Source organism: Cetorhinus maximus, chromosome 19 (genome assembly GCF_964194155.1).
Source record: "Cetorhinus maximus chromosome 19, sCetMax3.hap1.1, whole genome shotgun sequence".
Taxonomy (NCBI): Eukaryota; Metazoa; Chordata; class Chondrichthyes; order Lamniformes; family Cetorhinidae; genus Cetorhinus; species Cetorhinus maximus.
The window spans coordinates 37,437,109-37,456,699 of record NC_135897.1 but is presented as its reverse complement, the minus strand read 5'-3'; the positions used below and the strand labels follow the sequence as shown (position 1 = coordinate 37,456,699).

The 19,591-nt window shown below is 42.3% G+C and overlaps 1 protein-coding gene and 1 pseudogene across 8 annotated transcripts in view; both read left to right on the top strand.

Moving 5' to 3' along the window:
- Positions 1-19,591, top strand: part of dock10 (dedicator of cytokinesis 10) — a 370,245-nt gene that overhangs the window by 150,988 nt on the left and 199,666 nt on the right. For all 8 annotated transcript variants that reach the window (XM_078563739.1, XM_078563738.1, XM_078563737.1 and 5 more), the window contains exons 2-3: positions 238-357; positions 11,728-11,817. In XM_078563739.1, the coding sequence (XP_078419865.1) occupies positions 238-357; positions 11,728-11,817 (210 nt within the window). The remainder of the gene's footprint in view (positions 1-237; positions 358-11,727; positions 11,818-19,591) is intronic.
- LOC144693752 (large ribosomal subunit protein eL34 pseudogene) lies at positions 3,364-3,784 on the top strand (annotated as a pseudogene).

Here is a 19,591-nt window from a genome sequence, read left to right as displayed (position 1 = left end):
TGTGATGTCCAAAAAGGTTGAAACCAATAATTTCAAGAAAAAAAATCAGTGAAGCAAAAATGAGTAAGACTTATGATCTATGTGCTCTAACTAACTATACTGATGTGCAGTAATAGCTGTACAGGGTCCTTTGGACTTCAACCCAGTGTAGTATATATGTTAAATTTTAAGGGGTGGGGGTCCTCAGTATTTAAATGCAGATGGATTAACACTTTCTAAAAAAATTTTCTTCTGAAGCAAGAGAAGCCTAAAATCGTTGAACCACTGGACTATGAGGCAGTCGTTGGAGAATGCGAGAGCCAAATTCAGGATCACCCCCTTAAAGATATGCTGCTGTTCCCAGACAGTGATTTCTCTGTGAGTAGAACTTTCATATTTTAAATGTTTTTGCTTAAGTCCAGTTACAAAAAACACTTCTTAAAATAGGTTTTCTGGTAGATAGTGGTGTAAGTCAGATGCAAACTCATTTCATAAGCAAATTGTTTCATTATGGTTTCAATGTACAAATAACTTTTGACATTACATCAGTGGTGATTTTATAAGTTAGACTGCTTAGTTTTGTTTTAGCCAAATTTGAACAAGTTTTGAAGGTCTTGTGGCATAGTGGATAGCATCCTGTCTCTGAGCCAGAAACTCTGGGTTTGAGTCTCACTCCAGGACTTGATGGCCAAGGAAGGTGTGTACATAACACAGCCAAACAGATTGAGTGTCAACCTGTAAATCCTTCCAATGCACACCTTTGGCAGGCAGTAAGAGCCGGGGAGATGCCTGATCAGCCATGTGATGGAAAGAACTTTGGAGCCTCTACCATCACTATTCCTAGCTCGAGACTATAACATGGGTGTAAAAATACATATTGCGCATCAGCTTGGACTCCCTAAGTGAACTATAAAACACCACCACCATACAAATTGCATTGACCGATGTGCTTGTTTTCCTTTCCTCTTTCACTTCATGTACAACAAAAACAACAACTTGCATTGATATAGCACATTTTATGGCACTGCTCACTATGTTAGTTTGTGTTAGCTTGCTCTTGGCTTGCATCATTATTGGCTTGAGTGGACTGAAGACAGTATTAGTGGACTGAAGACAGTATTATAATGTTGGCCAAATATAAATGTATGCATAAGTTTAGCTGTCGGCATGTCCGAGTAATGCACTGAGTCTCATATGAAACTGGAACATGAACTAAGTGTCTTGTGATAAGTGGAAGTAAAGCTGTATTGCTCAATTCTGCTTCATTTGCAGCAGTAGGCTGATACTAGCAGTGTAACAGCAGCATTATGTATGAGCCATATCCATCTGCTGCACTTGTTTTTGTGGCAGAAAATTAAATGTGCATCAATCCCAAAGTGAGGGATTCTTAGATGTGTGGAAATCTACTGTGTGCAGGTGGTGGTTTGAACTGCAAGCCATGTACTAGGTACACCAACACTTGTACTTGAAATTTTTGTAACTGTTATATAATTAGAAATTCAGATTTAATTTGCTTTGGATCTCAATCTCCAAAGGTGCTCACAATTCTGCAAGTGAAAACAGCCAGCAGATGAATTGAACACACAAATCACTGGAATCCACAAAGGAACAGAACTGATTTAAATCATTTGCAAAACTTTTTGGCACACTTACTGACTTGTCTGGAATAAAGAGGAAAGCAACCTTCAAAAGAAATATTGAGAAGATTATTTCAAGCTGTTTTTAAAAACTGAATTATTGACTGACAAAGTATTTTTTATCAATTTCCACCCTTGCTTCCTTCAGTATCCTTGTATGCATTTCATCCAGTCCTGGTGACCCATCAACTTTAAATACAGCCAGCCTCTCTAACACCTCCCCTTTATCAATTTTTAGCTTATCCAATGTCTCAACTACCTCCTCTTTCACTAAAACTTTGGTAGCATCTTCTTCCTTGGTAAAGACAGATGAAAAGTGTCCGTGCAGTACCTTGGCCATGCCCATTTTCTCCATGCATGAATGCCCTTATTGGTCCCTAATTGGCCCCATCTCTCCTTTACCACCCTCTTACTATTTTTGTGCCCAGAGAAAACTTTTGTCTTTCTTTTTACGTTAGCTGCCAGTCTCATCTCATATTCTCTCTTTACTTCGCTTACTTCTTTTGTTACTTCCTCCCTGAATTTTCTATAGTTAACTTGGTTCTCAATTGTATTATCTGCCTGATATCTGCTATACACCCCTTTTTCTGCTTTAGCTTACTCTCTATCACTTTCATCTTCTAGGGAGCAGTGGATTTGTTTGCCCTTTCTCCCTTATGGCAATGCACCTTGACTCTACCCGAACCAGCTCCTCTTTAAAGATAGCTCATTGCTCAGTTACAGCTTGCCTGCCAATCTTTGATTCCAATTTACCGGGGCCAGATCTGTTCTCACCCCATTGAATTAGTTATTCCTAATTAATTATTTTTATTCTGGATTGCTCATTATTCTTTTCCATAGTTAACCTGAGCCTTATGGTATTATGTTCACAGTCCCCTAAATGTTCCCCTACTGATGCTTGATCCACTTGACCTACCTCATTCCCCAGAACTTCATCTCTGCCCTTTACATTATTGCTTCCCAAGTTTACATGAGGATAACTAAAGTACCCCATTATCACTACTCTAAATTCCTTGTACCTCTCTGTGTTTTTCTTGCACATTTAATCCTCTATATCTTTCCCACTTGTTGGTGGGCTATAGAATGCACCCATAATGTAATTATACCTATATGGTTTCTTAGCTCTAACCAAGCAGGTTGTGTCCTTGACCCCCCTAGGACATCCTCTCTCTCCAGTACTGTAATGTTCTCCTTAATCAGTATTGGTACCCGTCCTCCTTTCTTTCCTTCCCAATCCCTCCTGAACCACTTGTATCCAAGAATATTATGTACCAAGTCCTGCCCTTTTAGGTCTCTGTTATGGCCACAACAGCATATTCCCACATGGCAATCTGTAGCTTATCAACCTCATTTACTGCGTTCCATGCATTCACACACTTGCACATTAAACATAATTTAAACAATTTGAATGATGTTCCCATGGCATTGATGCTCTTGTCTGTCTTGCTGGAAGATGCCATGGGACTGGGAGATGCATTAAAAGTAAGATAAGTGAATTGTCGCAGTCCAGGCTGTAGTCACGATACTTTACATTTATGCTATGTCTTTCACGTAGCAAAGCATCTCAAGGTGTTTCTCACAGTCCCAAGGGAAAATAGATATCAAGACAAAGAAGGAAAGATTAGGAGAGGCTAAAAGGGTTTAAAGGGAAATCTTAAAGAAGGAGAGGGAGGTGGAGAGGCATGGGATTAAGAAGAGACCATCCAGTCTTGCTCGCCCATCATCCGTGTCTCAACAAAATGGGTGCAGCTTTAAAAGATGGTTCGGCTCCTAACTTACTGTCGTAGGTTGTCCGACAACACTGCCTCCAAGAAGAAAAGATTGTCTCGCACACCCGCTAACCGCATTGTGTTCCTATACACTAAGAAGGTTGGCAAAGCACCAAAGTCTGCACGTGGTATCTGACCTGGAAGACTCCGCGATATTCGGCTTGTTAGACCCAAAGTCCTAATGAGATTGTCAAAGACCAAGAAGCACGTCAGTCAAGCTTATGGTGGATCCATGTGCGCCAAGTGTATATGTGACAGAATTAAGAGTGCATTCCTTATTGAGGAACAGAAGATAGTAGCGAAGGTGCTGAAGGCCCAAGCACAAAGCCAGAAATCAAAGTGAACCATCTAGTTTTGTATAAACATGGAAGTAAAAAACTAATTGGAACTTAAAAAAAATGTCATTGATTCTTTATCCCTCAGCATTGATTTCAAAATCTTTAGCCTCATCTGCATATTTGTAGTAATCATGGTTTTATTTATTTGTAATGTACCTTTAAGAATAATACTTGTTAAAGCAAGATCACATGATTTGTAGCAACCAATCGGAGAGTAGCTCAGGCTACCTCAGCGGTCAGTGCAGAGATAGAGTTGGAGTTGAAAGCACGCCTGTAGTTGCTGCTGAATATATTATAAATGAACTTAATGTTTCCATCCAAGAAGTGTCTGCAGATCAACTCTATCATTAATAGTACAACTCAGCAACCCTACAACACACTGACAATGAGAATAAAACAGGATTGAACAGAAGAAATCAAGTTAAAATTAAATTGACACTGTACCTTACCCAGTGATTGTAAGTATCAAGTTCCATTAGAATTGAATAAGTTATCCTCTCTCAATTTGGGAGAATTGATCCTTTTGAACTAGCCACAGACGATTGGTCTCAATACATAGAGTGTCTCACATTCTTTTTTCAAGTGAGGGAAGAGGTGAGCGATCCTCTTGAGTACTTGTGGGAGCAAAACCTACAGCTTGATTCAAAATTTGACAACATCCAGTGCCCCAGATTTGAAAAAATTTCGATGAATTGGTGGACCTCTTGTAGGGTCATTTTCAACCCAAGCCCTTAGTCACGATGCAGATGTTCAGGTTTAATTCGTGAAATAGTGCCCCAGGCGAGACAATTGAATGTTACGTGGCAAATTTGAAGTAGCTAACGGAACATTGTGAGTTCGGTTCGACTCTGAACGACAGGCTCAGAGATCGTTTAGTGTGTGGTGTGAAAAAGGACACTATTCAGAAAAGATTATTGCCTGAAGTGAATCTGGATTTCAAGAAGGCACTAGAGATAGTGCTGGCCATGGAAAGTGCAGTAAGAGATTCAAAAGCAATACAGTGTGTGCAAAATGGCAGGAATCATCAGCCGAAAGAGACGCGAAAAAGCGAGACTCTGCCGAGAAGCGGCTAGCCGAAGAATAAAGAAAAATAACTTAGCAGCGAAATCGAAGGATAATTTTAATAGAATTGGAAATATTCAGTCTTTTAGCGATTGGCAGTTTAAAAAAATTAAATGCTATTATTGTCACAGAAATGGAAAAATGATGAGGCAGTGTAAGGATAGATTCAAGCAGACTTGGAAACAAAAGAAGAAGCCCAATGAAATCTACAATGTAAAAGAGCCTGAAACAACAAATTCAAACATTTACTCATTGTTTAATCTGAAAGTTGGAAAGACAGAATCAATATTTGTCACAGTGAAAGTAAATGGCAAACCTGTCAGAATGGAAGTGGACATGGGAGCTTCCACTACAGAAATTGGGGAACATACCTTCAAATATTTGAATAATAGTGAACATCAATTAAGTTTGGAAGGAACGGCTGCCAAGCTAAAAAACATAAACAGGTGAAGACATTCAAGTAAAAGGCATGAGCAGAGAAACTGTCCATTATGGAAACCAATTGGCAAAACTAAGCTTGCTGGTGGCAACAGGTGAAGGTCAAGCCTCCTGAGGCGAAATTGGTTAAAGGAGATTAAATTAGGATGGACTGAAATTTTCCAGTTGAGAGCAAGTGGGATACCAAAGCTACTTAGAAAATATGCCACCATCTTCAAGGACAAACTGGGGAAAATCCAGGGCCTGCAGGCCTAGATTCATGTGGGTCCAGAAGCAAACTCTCACTTCATGAAGGCGAGACCGGTGCCCTATGCTCTGTGAGAAAAAGTTGACATTGAACTCAACAGATTAGAGAAACTGCGCATTATAAAACCTGTTCAGTTTTCAGAATGGGCAGTATCTGTAGTCCTGTCCTTAAACACGACCAAAGCGTCCGAATTTGTGGAGGCTACAAACTGACGGTTAATAAAGTAGGTAAGATAGACAGACACCCCATTCCAAAAATCGAAGACCTGTATGCCAAGCTGGCAGGAGGAACAATGTACACAAAGCTCGACATGAGTCATGCTTATCAACAATTAGAATTGGATAATGCCTCCCAGGGTTTTGTCACAATTAATACCCACAAAGGGTTGTACCAATATACATAATTGCCTTCCGGTGTCTCCTCTGCTTGTGCCATCTTTCAGAGAACAATGGAAAGCTTGCTGCAGGGACAGCCCCAGGCTGTAGTTTATTTAGATGATGTATTGGTGACAGGATCCACTGAAAAGGAACATTTGGCAAACTTAGAAGAAGCCTTAAAACGTTTCTTGCAGGCTGGAGTGTGTTTAAAACAAGAAAAGTGCACGTTCCAGGCGAGGGAGGTTATCTATTTGGGTCACCGGGTAGATTCACAGAGCCTCCACCCAGTTGAGGTGAAAGTGAGAGCCATAAGAGAGGCACCGGCGCCAAAGAACACCTCAGAGCTCAAATCATTCCTCAAAATGATCAATTATTATAGGCGATTCCTACCCAATTTGTCTACAGTGCTAGCCCCCCTGCATTCTCTACTCAAAAATAACCAATATTGGTCTTGGGAGGTGCCCCAGAAAGAAGCTTTCATAAAGGTGAAACAATTGTTGCACTCATCCAATCTATTAGTGCATTATGACCAGACAAAAGAATTGGTGCTGACATGTGACGTATTTCTCTACGGAATGGGAGCAGTGCTCTCTCAATGGATGGACAACGGCACGGAACAGCCAATAAGTTTCAAGAACGCTCACCACAGTGGAAAAGGGATACTTGCGGATATAAGAAGAAGGCCTGTCCATCATCTTTGGTGTCAAGAAATTTCATCAGTATGTACAAGGTCACCATTTTACAATGGTTTCAGACCACAAACCATTGCTAGGATTGTTTAGTGAGGACAAGGCTATACCACCCATAGCCTCAGCAAGAATACAACAATGGGCTTTAATTCTGGCAGCATATGAATACACTTTCGTACATAGGCCTGGCCCTTAGTCATTTGCCTTTACAAGAGAATGATGAGCACGTCCCAGTTCCACAGGAACTTAAAAACAAAAAACTACTGCGGATGCTGGAAATCCAAAACAAAAACAGAATTACCTGGAAAAACTCAGCAGGTCTGGCAGCATCGGCGGAGAAGAGAAGAGTTGACGTTTCGAGTCCTCAGGTCATGAGGACTCGAAACGTCAACTCTTCTCTTCTCCGCCGATGCTGCCAGACCTGCTGAGTTTTTCCAGGTAATTCTGTTTTTGTTTTCCACAGGAACTTGTTTGACTGCTAAATTTCTTAGATTCCTCACCGGCTTGTGCTCGTCAGATCAGAGACTGGACAAGTCGGGACACAGTCCTATCTCAAGTACAAGAACAAGTGCATGGTTGATCGCAGGACCCGTATCTGATGAAATGAAACCATACTTCAACAGAAGACATGAAATAACCAGCCAGGATGGTATCTTATTGTGGGGAGCATGAGTGATAGTTCCTCCAAAGGGAAGGGAGCCACTTTTTATTGAATTACACAGTGCCCAACCAGGAATTTCCCAAATGAAGACCATAGCAAACAGCCAACTATGGTGGCCTGGGATGGATGGCGAAACAGAGAGTTTAGTAAAACACTGTGTGCAATGTCAGCAACTGTAAAAGTTGCCAGTGATAGCTCCATTACACCCATAGGAGTGGCCAGGTAAAGGAGTCAGGGAAGCCAGAAAACTAGACACGACTGGCACAGTCGCGAGAGGAAATTTATTGTGGGAGGACCAGTATATGTGAAAAACTTTGGGGAAGGACCAAAGTAGTTACTGGGTGAAACGTGTGGTGACTGGACCGCTATCTTACCACGTGGAGGTGGAAGGCCGGATCATCCGTAAACATGTGGACCATTTAAGGAAAAGAGAGACAAATCACCAAGATTTGGTTCCACCAGTGACCATGACTGGGTCTGCGTTTCCTGTTGAGGATGCTCAACCCAGGATAGACATGTCTGATGTTCCTGTAAGAGTTGAGGATACAGAACTACAAGTGCCCACGAAGCACCTGATGTTCAGGCAACTCCGGAAAAGGAGGTTCCTGACAAAGAATCTGAAGTTGTGGAGCTGCGACGTTCCACACATACCAGGAAACCACCTGAAAGACTGAACTTGTAAATTCCTTACCCAGTGTAAATATTATGTTGTCTTGAAAAATATATACTTGTAAATATAATATGTATAGCCGAGTTAAAGGGAGAGGAATGTAGTAACTATGGTTTTATTTAGTTGTAATGTACTTTTAAAAATAATACTTGTTAAAGCAAGATCACATGATCTGTAGTAACCAATAGGAGTAGCAGCTCAAGCTACCTCAGCGTAGAGGTGGAGTTGGAGTTGAAAGCACACATGTTGTTGCTGCTGAGTATATTGTAAATAAACTTAAAGTTTCCACCCAAGAAGTGTCTGCAGATCAACTCTATCATTAATAGTTCAACTCTGCCACCCTACAAGAATATCCCTTTCTGGCTTTGCTCTTGTAACTTCCTTCAGTCTGTGACTGAGATTTTTTCAATGGCTTAGTGTTGGGATCAGAGGGGATGGGCATGCAAGTTGGTGCAGCTGACCTCTGTGCCGGTTTGCTGCCACGATCCTGATCCCAGTCCCAAGCTGTCATCAATGAAGGCCAATTATTGTAAATTGTGGAGCCCCACTATTATCAAGGCCCCAGTCCCATGCGGACTGGAACTGGCATTCGTCAATGCGGGCACCCCATATTGACCTGTACCATATCCAGGCCAGCGTAGTGGGTGGGTTCAGGGTGGGGTGGGGGTGAGTGGGGATTGCATAAAAGATCAAGCAAGGGACCCATTCCCCCTGGACCACATTTGTGGCTACACGGAGTCCCCGGAGGTGTTGCCCACCCAGGATCATGGCCAGGTTCCTGTGGCTTCTTAAAAAGTGAAAACCAACTTAACCTGCCTTTGTCCCTCATAGTCTCTGTCTGCAGATGAGCAGCTACAACCTTGGCCAATGGTGCTGCTGATCACTGGGTGCTGCAGGACACTCCCATTGACCTTCCAGCAAGGGGAGATCACCTGCCTTCCCTGATTGGATGGTGAGTCTGCTCTCTGGCCTTTAGTTAGCTGGATCCTTAAAGATTGTGGTGAGTGTGTCAAAAACAGGCCTTGCGGGGTCGGGACCCAGAACTAGCCCCCATTTTCAGTTCCCAATCCCGATTGAAAATCCAGCCTTCTGTCCCTGCTTTCTGGCCATCATTTAGCTTTCTCACTCTCACATCTCTTTTTATTTTCCACTCCACCTGGGGCTCCAAAGCCGTCGGTATGCTCAGCATGGTGCTGCTAGAATGCTTTGCCCTCTCTACACTACTACTCCACTACTTAAAAATCCTCTTCAAAGTCTTTGATCATGCCTTCAGTTACCCCAACCCTTTTCTCATCTCATCCAGTATCTAGAAGAAGTCATATGGACTCGAAACGTTAACTCTTTCTGTCGCCACAGATGCTGCCAGACCTCCTGAGTTTTTCTTGCATCTTCTGTTTTTATTTCAGATTTCCAGCATCTGCAGGGTTTTGCTTTTATCCAGTTACTTTCATCTGCATGAAGCATTTTCAGACAATACATTAAAGTCACTATAAATATGCATGTTGCTGTTGTCATTGCTCTCAAATTCTTGTTAGAATAATAAAATTCCCTAATACCATGGCTTATAAGGTATTAAAGGCAAAAATATTACAGACAAATGCCAAAGTATTTAGACAGCAGTGTGTGGGATTTATATTTTGCAAACATTGTTTCTGAAAATATAAATTTCAGACTTAATGCATTTGTATTATGATGGGATTTTCTGTTGGAGCCCAAGGAGCTTTGCTGTGCTATATTTATAAAAAGAAACTTTGGATTTTTTGCCTGATTTAGGGAGTTAAAATTATATTGTTGGGAGCCATTCCAATAACTGTTGACCTTCACTATTCAGTTCTGGAGTGTCTCCAGCTACATTGACTGGCAACTTTAACATATTTGACATTTAAAATGTTTTCGTGAACTGGTTATATTTACGTTTGTCACATTAAACCAGCTTTACAAACTGAAATGCCAGGCAAAGCAGATTACCAAAGTTCCTTATGCATTGCACATGATGGACAAATTCATCCAGATTTAACTTTTTCTATTCATTAATGTTAATAGAGTAATGCCAGTGCATTACTTTTTGTGACATAAATTTACGAAAATTTGGCAAAATCTATATTTGTGTTGTAATTAGCCTGATTTTCTAGCGGCAGTTTCGTAACAGAAGTTGATGAGCTAGGAATTCTTTTGGGCACAGACTATGTTCTTTGCAGCCAGTGCTCACTCCAACTCAGAGGCCCAAGGCTAATTGGGTCTCATTAACATTTAATGTGTAAACTGCCTGTGTCTAATGTACCACCACAGGCAGCCTGTGCATTTGAACAGCAGGATGAGGCAAAAGTGTCTCCCTGGAGATGAGGTGAATTTTACAAGGGGGCTTGGGGGGCATGGGAGGGTGGGGGGGGGGGGGGGGGGGGGCGGGGGGTGGGGTGGGGGGAGCGGGTGTGAGGGGTGGGGGTGGGGGGCGTCATGTTGACTGTGAAATCAAGGGAACATTCCTGCTCACCTTGCCTCTACAAGAAAGTTTCTGTAATTGGGGAAAGAAACTTACAGTGGCTCAGAACTCCCTTTTCATAGCTGTCCAGTTTCACGAGAGGTGCTTACAATCTGTATTAAGCCCCGCCATTGGTAATGTAAAAGACCTAGGGTAGAATTTTACACCTCACGGGTGGGCACACGCCCGACCTGATCTGGCATAAAATCGCACAAGATGATGTCGAGCGAGCGTCCTGACATCATTGCGCACTCGCATGTTATTTCGCTTGGCGGATGTGTGCAAAAGTTGGAAGCACCCCTGCCGATAAATAAGCGGGCAATTAAGCCCATTAACAGCGCAACTAATGCAATTTTTCGTGGCCCGTTCAACCTTACGGTTGGCAGACAGGTCAATCGGCCAGGTGGCCTTTACATTTTTGATGAAACCTCATCCAAGGACGGGATGAAATCTCCATTAGGAAATAAAATAAAAAGAAATATCTGGGGATGGTATTTTTGAGGTATGCTTTCAGGTGCTTGATTGTGCTGCATGGCCATTTTTAGCAGCTTCTTGGTGGTTCATTTCATTATTTGCAGGTCTGCACCTCCGTGAGGCAGCTGTGTGCCTTCAGGGGGCTCTCTTGAAGTGCTCACCCGCGCCCGCGGTGACATCATCGCCTACCCTCTTCTGGCCTCCACCCCGGTAGTGCTGAGCTTTTCAGGGCACGTTTCATGCTGGCTGGCTGTTAACTGGCCAGCCAGTGTGAAATCACGGTTGGGGGACGATCGCGGTCGGGGGCCCGTTTCCTGACCGCTCCCGGGCCCGTCGATCGCCTGAGTCTGATGAGGGAAACATTCAGGCCCTAATGTCTGTCTTAGGCGGCTACCATGGGCATCTGAAAAATGGCCTGACCAAATTTGGGCCCAATTTTGAAATGCAGGAATTTGGTCCACCAAATTGGAAACTTTTGTGCCTATTTTATGCCTATAAAATCTACCTGCATGTGCTTCAACCTTCATTTTGGTCTTTTTATTCAAACAAACCCATTGAAAAGTTTTCATGAGTGAATTTGGAAGTGTGATTCTAAATATGTAGAAAATAATTGCCAAAGTATTGCACAGTGGTGAAGATATTATGGCATCGAAAGGGAGCAGTTCCTGTTGGTGGTGAAACAGCTATTGATGCGAGAAATAATTCGGGAAATGGTCAGCAAACTTATGAGTGAGACATAAATGTAAGTGATTTCCGTGTCACTGAAATCAGGCGTGCAGCAAGTTTTCATACTCAAATTATTTCCATTTATGCGCTATTAATGACTGGGCATTTAAAACACAAAGGAAAGAACACTGAACCTCTCTTAAACAAAATGTAACAATAATTACTGTTTCTTTATGCCCAGACATCATCAATCCCAAGGGAAAGACATACCATATGTTCCACAGTGCCTGAAGGGGCCGAAAATGAGGCAGAAAATCTACTAGTAAAACAGGTAAGGAATGAAAAATGCCCAGCAGTTCATTGCCAGACAATGGCAATTGATAGGTGGTGTTGAGGATGGTGGATTAGTTTATATGACATTTGATGAATTGCAGAAGTGCCTTCTTGTTCTGTGCTCCTATAGTAAGCCATTTCGAATTGCATTAAAATGGATACAAGATTATACAGCTGATCTTCATTGCCAATAATTGGCTTAAAGTTGAAATGTGTTGGCTTTTACTCTTGCACCTTGCTATTGGTCTCCTGTCAAAGCCCCAGATTAAAAATTACAATTAACAATCAAATGATTTTCTTTTCTGTTCATTTGAGAATTTTCTTTTTGATGAAATAACTTGTGGCAAAGTATCTAACAAGCCACGAACAAAACACGTTGGCTGAATTTACCTGCAAAGTTCCTGCTTATACAGAACTACATAGCATATACAGCACAGATCCATTCAGCTCAACTGGCTAATGCCAATGTTTATACTCTAGATGAGCCTCGTCTCATTTCTTCCATTCTAAACATCTCTTATAGCCACAGCTCTATAAAGATATGTCAGCTCCATCATTTTGCTGTTACCTCAGAGAATGTGATCAATACTTGCCACTGAATCAAAATATATTTTAAAAATCAAGAAAATGCAAGCAGCAGAACTAAAGAAACTGTGTGCTAGAAGCTACATATATTCACACCAAGGGCCTTGTCCTTTGCAAACAGACGGAGTATGTCCTCGTCCTCGCATTGTACCTTTTTCAACTAAGCAAATCTTGGGGGACAGCCATTCCCTGGTTCATTCCCCATGGCAAAGTACCTTGACCAGTGAGAGTCAACCTGCCAGGTTTGAATTTAAACAAAAGCTTGGCATTTAACTGTTCCCTGGCGTATCCTCCATGGCAATGCCTCTAGCAATCAGGCTCCTCTTTCCAACCAATCAGTACCCTCTTCTTATGTAGTATAAATTGTTGTTCCCTTTAGATTTGGTTTTCTTGCGAATCTGTCCTGATGATTGCAAGACAAAAGCTTCAATAGCATGTTTCTTTTTTTTAGCAATTTCCAATTTCCTTGTTACTTAAGCTTTGTTAAGGGCTGGAACATGTCCCTCTTGAATCTTTCTCCAATGACAAGAATGAAATGGCTAATTACTTGTTATTTCACTTTTAAAACTTTCTTGATGATTCGACTGACTGTTTAAATTTGCACCATGGGGTAATTTTGACCCCTAAAAAAGGGTGGGTCTGCGTTGGGTAAAACTTAAAACAATCTTAAACCCAAACCCAGGTGGGCTCAAACCTGCCCACTTTCAGTTTTAGCAGGATGAGGATGAGGGGGTGGGCAACCAACCTACTCCCAGAAGGTGGGTTGTTCATTTAAATATTATAATGAGGCTGCATGCCTCAGATACGAACATACAAACAAGGAGCAGGAGTAGGCCATTCGGCCCCTTGAGCTTGCTCTGGCATTTAATAAGATCATGGCTGATCTAATAGTAACCTCAAATCTGCATCCCGCTGACCCCCGATAACCTATCGCCTCCTTGCTTACCGAGAATCTATTCACCTCTGTCTTAAAAATATTCAAAGGCACTGCTTCCACCGCCTTTTTAAGAAGAGAGTTCCATGACTCTCTGAGACAAAATTTCACCTCATCTTCGTTTTAAATGGATGACCCCTTATTTTTAAACAGTGACCCCTAGTTCTAGACTTTCCCACAAGAGGAAACATTCCCTCCACACCCACCCTGACAAGGCCCCTCAGGATCTTCTATGTTACAATCAAATTGCCTCCTACTCTTCTAAACTCCAGTGGATACAACCTAGGCTGTGCAACCTTTCCTCTTAAGACAACCCACTCATTTCAGGTATTAATCTGGTAAACCTTCTCTAAACTGCTTCTAATGCATTTACATTCTTCCTTAAATAAGGTGACCAATACTGTATACACTACTCCAGATGTGGTCTCATTAGTGGTCTGTACAACTGAAGCATAACCTAAAAGCAAAATACTGTGGATGCTGGAAATCAGAAACGATAACAAAAATAGCTGGAAAAACTCAGCAGGTCTGACAGAATCTGCGGAGAGGAACACAATTAATGTTTCGAGTCCGTATGACTCTTCATCAGAAGCATAACCTCCCTACTTTTGTATTCAATTCCCCTCGCAATAAATTATAACATTCTATTAGCTTCCCTTATTACTTGCTCTACTTGCATACTAGCCTTTTGTGATTCATGCACTAGGACACCCAGATTCCTCTGCACCTCAGAGCTCTGCAATCTCTCACCATTCAGATAATATGCTTCTCTTTTATTCTTCCTGCCAAAATGGACAATTTCACACTTTCCCACATTATACTCCATTTGCCAGATCTTTGCCTACTCACTTAACCTATCTATATATTTTTGTAGCCTCCTAATGTCCTCTTCACAACTTACTTTTCTACATATCTTTGTGCCATCAGCAAATTTGGCAACCATCCCATCCATCCCTTCATCCAAGTCATTTATATAAATTGTAAGCAGTTGAGATCCAGCACTGATCCCTGTAGCACGCCACTCGTAAAACCTGCCAACCTGAAAAAGACCCGTTTATGCCTACTCTCTGCTTCCTGTTAGCCAGCCAACCTTATACTTTTGCTAATATGTTACCCCCTTTACCATGAGCTTTTATTTTCTGTAATAATCTTTGATGTGGCACTTTATCAAATGCCTTCTGGAAATCCAAGTACAGTCCATCCACTGGTTCCCCTTTATTCACAGCACATGTTACTTCCTCAAAGAACTCCAATAAGTTGGTTCAACATGATTTCCCTTTCAAAAAACCATGTTGACTCTGACTGATTTACTTGAACTTATCCAAATGTCCTGCTATAGCTTCTTTAATAATAACTTTTAACTTTTTCCCTATGACAAATGTTAAGCTAATTGGCCTGTAGTTTTCCGCTTTTTGTCTCCCTCCCTTTTTGAATAATGGAGTTACGTTTGCTATCTTATGGAAAATAAAAGCGCCTTGTGTAGGGGGTAATATAATAGAATTAATAGAAGATTGGCTGGCTGGCAGAAAGCAGTGGGTATGCATAAATAAGTCTTTTTCAGATTGGCAGGATATGACAAGTGGAGTCCCACAGGGGTCTGTGCTGGGCCTCAACTTTTTATGATTTACATCAATGGCTTAGATGAGGGGAGTGAAGACATGGTCGTTAAATTTGCAGATGACACAAAGATAGGTTGGAAAGTATATTGTGAAGAGGACATGAGGAGGTTGCAGATGGTTATAGATAGGTTGAGTGAGTGGGCAAAGATATGGCAAATTGAGTTTAATGTGGGAAAATGTGAAGTTATCCACTTTGGCAGGAAGGACAAAAAGCAGAGTATTACTTAAATGGAGACCGTCTGCCTTATTCTGAGGTGCAGAGGGATCTAGGTGTTCTAGTACACGAGTGACAAAAAGTTAGTGTGCAGGTACAGAAAGTAATTAAGAAGGCTAATGGAATGCTATCCCTTATTAAGAGAGGAATTGAACATAAAAGTAAGTATGTTATGCTTCAGTTATACAGTGCATTGGTAAGACCATGCCTCGAATACTGTGTGCAGTGTTGGTCACCTTATTTAAGGATGTAAATATGTTGGAGGTGGTTCAGAGGAGGTTTACTAGATTGATACCTGGAATGAGTGGGTTGTCTTATGAGGAAAGGTTGGACAGACTGGGCTTGTTTCCCCTGGAGTTTAGAAGAGTGAGGGTGATTTAATCGAAGTATACAAGATCCTGATAGCTTTGACAAGGTGGACATGGAAAGGATATTTCCTCTTCTGGGTGAGTCCAGAACTAGGGGGCACTGTTCTAAAATTAGGGGTCACCCTTTTAGGACAGAGATGAGGAGAAATTTTTTCTCTCAGAGGGTTGTGCAACTTTGGAACTCTCTGCCTCAGAAGGTGGTGGAGGCAGGGTCATTGAATATTTTTAAGGCAGAGGTAGATAGATTCTTCTTAGGCAAGGGAACCAAATGTTATCAGGGTTAGATGGGAATGTGGAATTCGAAACACAAGCAGATCAGCCATGATCTTATTGAATGGTGGAGCAGGCTCAAGGGGCCGAATGGTCTACTCCTGCTCCTATTTCTTATGCTTTTATGTTCTTATCTCCCAATCAAATGGGATCTTCCCCGAATGTAGGGAATTTGAGAAAATTAAAACTAATGCATCAACTATCTCACTGGCCACTTCTGATAAGACCCTGGGATGAAGTCCATCAGGACCTGGGCACTTGTCAGCCTGCAGTACCTCCTCTCTGGTGATTGTAATTTTCCTGAGTTCCTCCCTACCTTCCATTTCCTGATTTATAGCTGCTTCTGGCATGTTACTTGTATCCTTTATAGTGAAGACTGATGCAAAATACCTGTTCAATTCATCTGCCATTTCCTTGTTTACCATTATCAATTCTCCAGACTCACTTTCTATTGGACCAATGCTCACTTTGTTAACTCATGTCTTTTTAAAATATTTATAGAAACTCTTACTATCTGTTTTTATACTTCTGACTAGCTTTCTGTCATACTCTAATTTTCTCTCCTTATTCGACTTTTCGTCATCCTTTGCTATTCTTTATATTCTCTCCAATCTTCTGACCTTCCACCTACTTTGCAAAGTTATGTATTTTTCTTTAAGTTTGATACTATCTTTAACCTTTCTAGTTAACCACGGATGATGTGTCCGTTCCTTGGACTTTTTCTTACTCGTTGGAGTGTATCTATTCGGTGTATTCTGAAACATCCACTTAAATGTTTGCCACTGCATCTCAATTGACCTATCCCTTAACCTAATTTGCCAATTCATTTTAGCCAGCTCTGCTTTCATGCCCCCATAATTGCTCTTATCTAAGTTTAAAAACATAGGCCTGAATTTTGTGTTCGAAGGTCGGGCACACGCCTGTCCTGAACGCGTGTAAAATTGCATGAAATGACATTGGGTGTGCATCCCGATGTCACCGCACATGCATGCAATATTGAGGTCGGCAGGTGCGTACGAGAGTTGGAGCCACGCCCACCAACAATTAAAGGGCTAATTGAGGTCATTAAAAAGCTTATTGACTGCGATTTTATGTTACCCACCCACTTTTATGGTAGGCGGGTGGGCCAATTGGCTTGGCGGGCTTCACGTTTTTTCTACAACCTTGATCCAGGGCGGGATGAAATGTCCAGGATGAAATATAATAATAAAAGATGTCTGGTGACTGAGGGTTTTTGAGTTCTGCTTTCAGGTGCTTGAATGTGCTGTATAGACACGGTTTGCTGCATTTTTTTCTTCTCATTTAATCTGTGCAGGTCTGCAGCTCCCTGAGGTGGCTCCGCAGCAGCTGTCTGCTTTCAGGGAGCTTGTTAGAAGCGCCCACCCGCATCCTCACTTTTCTCGGCACCCTCCCTCTTCCCGCTGCTCCCCGGCAGCGCTGAGCCTTTCTCAGTGTGCGTTTCACGCTGGCTGCCCATTTATTGGCCAGGGTGAAATTGCGTTTGGGGGCCGATCGCGGCTGGATGTCCATTTCGCATTCGCTTCCGGGCCTGCCCATTGTGTGCGCCCGACAAGTGCAAGATTCAGGCTATAGTCTTGGACTCCCTCAAACTGAATGTAAAATTCAATCATATTATGCTGTTTGCTACCTGGGGGTGCCTTCACAATGAGGTCATTAATTAATCCCATCTCGTTGCACAATACCAAGTCTAATATAGCCTACTCTCTGTTTGGCTCCAGAACATGCTTTTCTAAGAAAGTATCCCGGAAATATTCTATGAATTCTTCATCTAGGCTACATTTGCCCATCTGATTTTTCCAGTCCATATGTAGATTAAAATCTCCCATGATTATCGCCTTGCCTTTCTGGCAAGCTCCCATTATTTCTTCCTTTATGCTTCATCCTACCATGTGGTTACTATTAAGGGGCCTGTACACGACTCCCACAAGTGACTTCTTGCCTTTACCTTTTCTCAACTCTACCCAAACCATTTCCACATCTTGGTTTTCTGAACTTAGGTCATCCTTCTCTATTGTGCTAATACCATCATTAACTAATAGAGCCAACCCTCCACCTTTTCCTTGCTTCCTGTCCTTCCTAAATGTCCTATACCCTTTAATATTCAGGTCCCAATCCATGTCCTTCTGCAGCCATGTCTCTGTAATGGCTATCAAATCCTACTTATTTATTTCTATGTGTGATCTCAGTTCATCTGTTTTGTTTTGAACTTTGTGCATTCAGATGCAGAGCCTTTAGTTTTATCCTTTTTATAACCTCTAGACTCATCTGTTGAATTACTGTAAGATTTGTACTCTCTATCCCTTCCTGTCACGGTCTGTTTTTCATTTCCTGCCTTGTCTCCACTCTTTCATTTTCCACATCTTCCCAAATTTGTACCTTCGACCCCTTTACTTGGTTTAAAACCCTCTCTACTTCCCTAGTGGCTCACCAGAACACCAGTCCCAGCATGGTTCAGGTGTAGACCATCCCGACGGTACAGATCTCACTTTCCCCAGCATTGGTGTGGGGCTCCACAAACCGGAACCCACTTCCCCTACACCAGGCTTTGAGCCATGCATTCATCTCCCTAATCTGATTTGTTCTATGGCAATTTGTACGTGGCTCAGGTAATAATTCAGAGAATATGACCTTTGAGGTTCTGCTTCTTAATTTGGTGCCAAAATCCTCATATGCAGAACATCCTTCTTTGTCCTGCCTATGTCATTGGTACCAACATGGACCATGATGACTGGGTCCTCCCCCTCCCACTGCAAGTTCCTCTCCAGCTCCGAGCAGATGTCCCGAACCCTGGCAATGGGCAGGCAATGCAGCCGCCTGGACTCACGCTTTTTGCTGCAGAGAACGGTGTCAATCCCTCTGACTATACTGTCCCCTACTATCATTACATTCCTTGTAACTCCCCCTGCTTGAATGGCTTCCTGTACCATGGTGCCATGGCCAGTTAGCTTATCCACCCTGCAGCCCCGGCTCTCATCCAAACAAGCTGAAAACACCTCAAACTGTTGGACAATTGCAAAGGCTGAGGCTCTTGCACTCCTGCCCTCTGGGTCCCCTTACCTGCCTCACTTGCAGTCACACCCTCTTGTCCTTGACCACTGACCAAATCAGAAGATTCCACTCTAAGGAATGTGACCGCCCCCTGGAATAAAGTGCCCAGGTAACTTTCCCCCTCCCTGATATGCTGCAGTGTCTGGAGCTCGGCCTCCAGCTCAATAACTCGGAGTTGAAGTTCCTGCAGCTGCAAACACTTACTCCAGATGTGTTTGCCCTGGATCACACTGGTATCTAGAAGCTCCCACATCTTGAAATTGCAGCACATCACCTGCTCTGCCATCTTCAATATGTGTTAATTAATAATTGCTAATTAATTGTAATTAATAAAGTCAACGGCCCCCAGTAGGTTTAAGCACTGCCAGTAAACTTTACAATACTGCTAAAACAATACAATATTTACAATACTGATAAAAATAATAATACAAGTTACTGGTTTACCTGCTCCTGCTGCTGCACCAAAGTGGAAATCAAATACTGGAGGCTCAAAAAGAATAGAAGAAAAAAAGTACCTCCTCCCCACCCTTCACTGAGCTCCCCACTTAGCACACTTTACTCCTTGCAGTAAACCTCACCTAAAGCACCTCTTTCCCCATATGCACCGAATTCCCACTTTGAACCAAATTCCAAGATATACTCATTCAGTCTGTCTGTCTCACTCAGGCTGAAGACTCCCCTCACTGACTGTGCACCTCTTATTGACCCTGGAT